At 43.7% G+C, this 7,701-nt stretch overlaps 2 protein-coding genes across 2 annotated transcripts; both read left to right on the forward strand.

Annotated features, from left to right (window-relative positions):
- Positions 1-3,779: 3,779 nt before the first annotated feature.
- On the forward strand, positions 3,780-4,293 carry LOC120445346. Its single transcript, XM_039625683.1, has one exon. It carries the CDS (start codon positions 3,822-3,824, stop codon positions 4,158-4,160), a length of 339 nt encoding a protein of 112 aa, XP_039481617.1. The 5' UTR covers positions 3,780-3,821; the 3' UTR covers positions 4,161-4,293.
- Positions 4,294-6,271: 1,978 nt separating this feature from the next.
- LOC120445185 lies at positions 6,272-6,800 on the forward strand. Its single transcript, XM_039625399.2, has one exon. The coding sequence runs from the start codon at positions 6,345-6,347 to the stop codon at positions 6,681-6,683; it is 339 nt and encodes a 112-aa protein (XP_039481333.1). The 5' UTR covers positions 6,272-6,344; the 3' UTR covers positions 6,684-6,800.
- The last annotated feature ends 901 nt before the right edge of the window (positions 6,801-7,701 follow it).

Here is a 7,701-nt window from a genome sequence, read left to right on the forward strand (position 1 = left end):
GCCGTGATCGAAATGTTAGATTGCAATATAATGTATGTTTTTATGCTGCGGTCTTAGCACTGCATTTTTTACACACCATTTTCAACTCAATCGGTTTAATTGTTTATGCAGTACGCGCTTTGCCTGGAATGTTAAACAAATTGCGGTATTGCGGGCACATTGCAGTTTTATCTGCTCCGCATTATGTGCACTGCCTGCAGCACATGTGTTTTTTACCGCTTTTAATTAAAATGATATACAAACCCACATATATGCATGTACTGTATATAGCGATTACGCAGAACTGCAAAACCACAAAATAAATACACTCGCCATTCGAATGGCAGGAAATCGCACAACTGAAACTGCGATTATGTTTACGAGTTCTCTGGCACCGGCAGTGAGCAGCAGGCTCACTGGATTGTTATTACAGCTTCCAGTTATCGCAGAGGATTTTCCATTTGATTAAACGTAAATATTGTACCGAAAACAATGGCCAAAACTACAAGCTGCCAACTGCGATGGCTTGCGAGAGAGTTCATCAATTTGACAGCGAAATGCAATGGATGTGCTGCTCCTTGTTAGAGCGTACAATACTCTGCAGCTGCATTAATTACAATTTTTCACCCCGCTGCACGGCGAGCCACAATAACCACTGGAATAATTCAACTTGATGGACTTCATAGACAGCCGAACCCGCAATTGAGCACTCGCTGCGCCCAAGATCGAATCTAATGTTGTGTCTGCCACAACAACAACAACAGCAACTGCCAACTTATCGCCAGCTGCAGCTCTTGGCCATTTGAGCCACCATTTGAGCCACCATTTGGGCCGCCATTTGTGGGTGTGGGAAGCGCAGTGCCGACAGCGATGGATTGCAAAATCAGTCAAAATAAATCACAGGGCCGCTTGCGAATGACGTGTGTATAACTGAAAGGCGAAACTATTTTAATTTATTTTTATTTAATTGTTACTATAGATCAAATGCAGTATTGTCCAAAAAAAAAGATTACATTTTGTAACCTTAGCAAGCTGCACTTTTTATTCACAACTTTTTAAGCGACTTGTTCATTGCAGAACTTTGTTGAATACATATACCTGTTAAAAAGTTAAATTTGTAATATTTTATTTGAATGAAAATCTTACACCATTAGTTACCTTTAAGCTCACAGCTTTTATGTTTAGGTTTTTACAGCTAGCTAGAAAACCGCCAAGTTCGCAGGCCTGCTGCCTCTCGGCTATTGATAAAATAAAATGGCAAAAGCAGTTTACAACTTTCGACCGTTTACAACTAACAAAGGGTCACAAATCAAGTTGGTCGGAGGGAGGGTTGGCTCGTGACTAACCGGAAGTCGCCATGTGCCAGCCATCTCACTCACTCCCCCCACCTGCAGCACCACCCACACCCACTCCCTCGTTTTCCTAGTTGGGCCGCCTGCAGTGTTGCGATTTAATTAAAGCGCCATTAAGTCGGCAATTAACAACAACAGCGGCAGCAGCAACAACAGCAACCCAAACAAAGGGCAAACAACTTTGACGCCCCGGCTTCACTTCACTTCACTTCGCGTCGCGTTGCCTTCAGATTTTCCTTTTGTTTTGCCCGCTTCCGTTTCCGCTTTTCCCGCTCTTCCCGCTTTTTCCGCCCTTCCCGCTTTTCCCGCTTTCATTACGTCTGCATTTGCCGCTGTTGCCGCTGCTGCTGCTGGCGCATTAAATTCTTTTACCGCTTAGAGAATTCATTAGCAAATGCAGGGGGCTCATTCATTGGGCCTCCCTTTTCTGTTCTGGCCAGAAACCATTTTGCATACTGCTGATAAAAAGCAGAGGGATTCCCCACAGGAGTCACACGTTTGGGGAAAAGCCGCAACCCTTTGATTTTCCCGGCCAACTGCAGCGCACACCTTCGGAAATAAACCCTCATTATTCTGCATTTCTGCCGTTGGAACCTTTGAAATTCCAGGAATGTGACAAGTTCTCAGGGAATAAGTTTGAATTACTTGAATTGCTTTAAGAAAGAAATAGTACGCTTTAATTGGCAATTTGAACTTTTTTGCGCCATTTTCTTACCAGCAAAACTAATAAATAAGTTTACAAAAATTGGAGCAACCATTAAAGCAACAATCTTGATTTCGCAGAGAGTGAAAATTAGTTTCATTACATTACTTCGTATAAGTCCACAAAATAATGCAAATATAGCCAAATTACACCTAAAACCCATAATTTGTGTTCGTGTTACAAAAAAAAACCATAAAACAGGTAAACAATATTTTGGTATTTAAACATGTAATAAAACATGCTAAAGTTACTAACGTTATTTGAATATTTTTATTATCAATTTCATTGCTCGCCGTTTTGCGCAACTTATTCATATTATTTTGCGAGCATTGAAATGGAAAACAAATGAAAATGTTGTTATGGCAATTCCTCAGTAAAGAATGTACTGAAATATTATTTCAATATTATTGCAATGAAAGCCCGAAAGTTGCGGGCTTTTTGGCAACTTGAAGCATACTCAAGTGGCAATCAAACAAACACACGCATTTAAAGCCAAACAACATTTTGTGAAAACCACTCCAAAAATGGGAAATTCCTTGAATTTGAAATTATGCGAGTGAAGGAGTCAACCCCATTGTGTGGATTATTATTGCGCCTTTCCATTGTTTAGCATAGCAACTAAACTCGATTTTCCTGCCACTGAAGGGGTGTGGTTTGGGGGGGGTGGAGTTTCTACGGCACAAAGAGCACATTAAAATCACAAAAAAACATAAAATAAACCAGCCGCTGCTGCTGCTGCCATATTTCCCATTTTTCCTAATATTTGACTTTGTTCTTTGGTCCGACGAGAAAGTTTTATTAGGGGTACGTGTCAGGGTTGCCATGTGTGTCATGGGTGCCACGAGATGTCGGGGGGATGTTTAGGGTTGCCCCGTGCTGTCGGCGGGGTGCGAGGAATGAACTGAAACTGTCAAAAGTGCACATACCGCTCTTGACATTTTGCCAAAGCGCAGCTTGAACTCTGCTCTTCAACTGGGGGAAAGAAAAAGAGGGAAGGGGGGAAGGGCAATTGGGAAAGTGGGAAAGTGTCGTGCCAGCTATCGACATTGAAAGCGCAAATGAAAGGGAAGTCCTCTTGTGAATGGCACTGCCAGCTTGCGATGGAATCCCAGACATATCCCCATCCCCATTCCAATCCCAATCCGAATCCCAATCCCAATCCCAAGGGGTGGAACCCGCCATCGCTGCAAAGTACTGACGGCACGCGTTCGTCCGTCGACCCCCTCCCCTTACCCCCCTGGGGGAGGCATGCCCCTGACCCCGCCCCCACACCCCCTGACAAGCAGTTAAAAAAGGCTAAACGAGGACGAGGCAGAAACCCAGAAATTTGCTCTCTGTACGTTTATTGCTTTTAAATTTGCCAATTGTCGAATCTGGCGATGGTAAGTGCATGTGTGTGCACTGAAAACAAATTGTTGAGCCCACTCATTATGACACCTCATACCTCTAGATTGTTCAGCATCCTGAATTAATGCAAACCAAATGGTTTTATATGAGCTTAGAGATACAAAGGCATACAAGTGTTGAGGAAGCACCAAACACTAGATAAAGCTGCTATTTCTGCTTTCGTTAGTCATGCAAACGGAGATCATCACTTTTTATCAGTTCTTCGACGAAACACTTAATAACTTGCCATTTAGAGAGTACACATTCCCACTTCTTTCGGCCAGATAAGAGCGCCCTGTATAAAAAGTTAATTAAAAGCGCAGCGGCTTTTCCTATAAAAGCTTGGCACTTCCAACTGCTGCCAACAAACGATCCAAGTAACTCAAAGTAACCCACTCAACATGCGTCTCCTGCTCGTCCTCTCCGTTATCCTGGCCGTGATCCTCGGCTGCCACGCCTACAGCGCCACCTGGGGGCGCAGGGTGAACAACGACTTCCTCCTCTCGCGCACCCGGGAAGTGCGCAATCCCACCAAGAACAACTACTGGAACGTGAACGTGAACTACCCCGCCGGATTCTACAACATCTCCGCGGTGATCGTGTACGACAACTTCAAGAACAACTCCGGCGCATCTCCCAGCCTCTATTCCGGCGGTCCGGGCTACCGGTTCGCCACCGTGAATCTCCGTGGCCAGGTCAACCGCGGCATCGACTCCACTGTCGAGGTCTGGGGTCGTTAAGTGATCCTGGGAGTCGCTTGTAACCGCATGGAAGTCCCACTAAAACATAGAAGCTATAAGAAAAGCCCGTTACTTGGAAAAATTCAACTACAATATGTAAAAAGTATAATAAAAGAGTGAATTCATATGTAAATTGTGGTTTTTTAATGTTAACTAGATTATTTTGATTTAAAGCGACGCAGCAAACCTTCCCCTCTTACGATCAAAAATGTGAAGGAAGGAATGATCAACTTATGATAGAAAAGTATAAAAAAAGGAAATGTTGAACAAAGATCAAAAGCTGTTAAGATAAAGCCCTCTTTTTGTTTCAGCAAGTTTTTGTTAGGTTTTCATCGCTTTTATACGGTTTCAATCGTAACGTTAAACAGCATTTAAATCATTAATTTATATCTACCTTTTACGATCAAAAATGTGGAGGAAAGAATGGTCAACTTGGGATACAAAAGTAAAAACAGGAAATATGTTGAAAAAAGATGTTGTTTTACAAAGATACTTGCTTTAGTACGTTTTTCACCTTTTTCTTACAGTGTGCGTCTTTCATGTTTGGGTGAGTCCACAACAAATTGCTTATCAGGCGGGCGCATGTAGCAGTCAAACTGAAAAGCTGAACAGCTGAAAAGGGGCCAAAAGCAAAAGCAGCCCTTAATTTGGCCAATTTAAAAATGGAAATCGACTCCCCCGAGAAGCGGCGATGTGTCAATAAAATGTGATTAACAAGTTGCTGCACAAAATGCCGACACAAACTGCAATCGGATAATGGCAATGGCAATGGGTACATAATGCTTCGCAGACATTCCCTCAGGCATTTGTATCTTTCAGATGTCATTGTGGGCTGCCTTTTCTTTTTTTTTGTTCACATTTTTAGTATTGTATTGGGGTACCAAACAGCCTGGGAGCGTGGCGAATTATCCCTTTCATAAGTGACAAATACGTCCACCCTCATCAGCCACGGCTGCTGCAAGTAATGAGATTTTATGCCGAACCAAGTGACTGCCAGCCGTGGTAATTCGCAATAAATATGCACCCAGGACGAGACCAGCCAACTCGATAAGGATGCCACCCCAAGGATCTCCGAACTGTGGAACTCTGATTCCATAAATGCATTCCTTCGCAGATTAAGCCACTCCAAGGACGCAGTGCCACAGGCATGAATGGAATAATCTTGGACTTAATTAAGGTAGAGGCGAGTTCCGGTTGAAACCATGCTAATGACAGCTGGCAGCTTAGGATGGATTACATTAGGGATGATTAAAAGTTCGCCTTGCGACACTTCCAGTGGCAAAAGGATACCTGACGGGCGGAATGTTCGACGTAATAATCATGGCTTAAATCGACAGGCATTTAAATTTCCCACTGTACAGGCACTTCTTCGCCTTGCTATCAATGCTCCATGTTGCTTCATTTAACTCACATTTTAATTACTTAGCACTAATTTAATTGCTTATGAATTCACCTCCCGCTTCAGTTGATGAACCAATACACAAAACTCTCGACAGCTTTAGAAATACTTTGTATATTTTGGCATACACACGATTATTGATTATTTATTAAATAAGGGATTTCGACATTTTGGTTTTGCTTGCAAAACTAATGATTGCAAATTGGTCAGTTGGGATTCGGGGAATATGAACTGCTGACTAATAAGCAAATGTATGGCATGCAATTGTACTTTCCATGGAAAACTTCGTTAAGTGGCCAATAAAGAGCCAGTAAATATGTCTGTATCTGTAAGCTGAAATCTGAAATCTGCAGCAGAGATTCGTTTCCGATCTTCAATTCCAATTCCATTCTGGAGGGCTTAGCGCTCTGTGATAAGCACACAAAATCTTTTCCAGGAAGGCCAGCCAAAACTGTAGAAGCCGCCTTGTTTTTGCACAAAAGCTGGCGTGAGTCAGGTAATCTTATCGTGCCACTTGATTGCCGGGGGGTTTCTTGTGCCTTGATTTCGCTGCGCCAGACTCTCGCCATGCCCATGCCACGCCCATGCCCATGCCCATGCCCACTTCAGGGGCTGCGATAAGCCCGCCCTGTAACAGAAGTTAATTAAAAGCGAAGCGCTTTTGTAAACACTGCCTTACTCATGCGAAGCGTTATAAAAGCTCGGCCATTCGCGGCACTTGATACCAAACGATCCACGAACGTCCAAGCAAACGTAAGCAAACGTCAGCAAACGATCCACTCAACATGCGTCTCCTGCTCGTCCTCTCCGTTGTCCTGGCCGTGATCCTCGGCTGCCACGCCTACAGCGCCACCTGGGGGCGCAGGGTGAACAACGACTTCCTCCTCTCCCGCACCCGGGAAGTGCGCAATCCCACCAAGAACAACTACTGGAACGTGAACGTGAACTACCCCGCCGGATTCTACAACATCTCCGCGGTGATCGTGTACGACAACTTCAAGAACAACTCCGGCGCATCTCCCAGCCTCTATTCCGGCGGTCCGGGCTACCGGTTCGCCACCGTGAATCTCCGTGGCCAGGTCAACCGCGGCATCAACTCCACCGTGGAGATCTGGGGCCGTTGAGGGATCAAACGAATGAACGTCGCTGGGATACCAACTGAAACATGTTTCTTGTGCAACTCAAAGCAGGAACTTAAATTCTTAAAATAAAAACAACACAATATATGTGGCAGTATTAAAGAAAGCTCTTTTCAATTAAGCCTTCAGCTTTCAATATCAATAAGACTGTGTTTCTGCAGTCAACAAAATAGTGTATCTAATCAGTTAAATACATTTACTTATTATCCAAAAAAAAGTTATGTGTAAATACAAAAGGCTTTCTTCAATAAGGAAAGAAAAACAATTATTTCGCAAGTTGTGGCAAATATCACGGCAAATATCAAGATAAAGAGGCCATGATAATGAATATTTGATATCGAAAAATGCTGGCATTAACAAACAGTTGAGTGCGCAAAGTGGAAATCGCAAATCGCAAATCGCAAAAAGTGTATCATATCCAGGCAATAATCGGTGGCTTTCCCTATCACTGAGTGCTGTCAATGGGAATAGCATATTGATGTATCCATCTCTGCCGGACTTTGCATAATCGCATATTAGCCCGGGGCCAATCCCCAAAAACTCCGTGCAAGTTTCGAATTTTCCCTTCACAAAGGATGAAAGTAGACCGGCCGAGGAGAGCGGAAACTTTTCCTTTTTGCCCGCCAGAGGCGTAGTCATCTAGCAAAGGAAAACATTCAATATTTAATAAACATCACTGAGTGTGAGTGGGTGTGTGGGTGAGTGGGTGTGTGTGTGTTGGCAGGAGTAAGTCGAAATTTAGGCTGGGGATAGGACTACTGGCCACAAATCCTGCAATCCTGTGAGGCCCAGACAGACGGCGAAAAGGGCTAGAGGGCTTAGCCAGCACAAAAAAAGAAAAAAAAAAAAGGGAAGATGGGGAAAACTGGAGCCCAGCGAAGGGGAGACAGACTTATTGGCCTTGGCTCATTTGATTCCCGGGGATGGTGTAAAATTTGTATTTCAAATTGCCAAAAGCAGCCCCAAAAAATGAAAAAGCGAAGGGGGTCGATATGATAAGCTG

Source organism: Drosophila santomea, chromosome 2R (genome assembly GCF_016746245.2).
Source record: "Drosophila santomea strain STO CAGO 1482 chromosome 2R, Prin_Dsan_1.1, whole genome shotgun sequence".
Lineage (NCBI taxonomy): Eukaryota > Metazoa > Arthropoda > Insecta > Diptera > Drosophilidae > Drosophila > Drosophila santomea.

Coding starts and splice junctions, on each gene's coding strand:
- LOC120445346 (XM_039625683.1), top strand. CDS start 3,822: ATGCGTCTCCTGCTCGTCCTCTCCGTTATCCTGGCCGTGATCCTCGGC.
- LOC120445185 (XM_039625399.2), top strand. CDS start 6,345: ATGCGTCTCCTGCTCGTCCTCTCCGTTGTCCTGGCCGTGATCCTCGGC.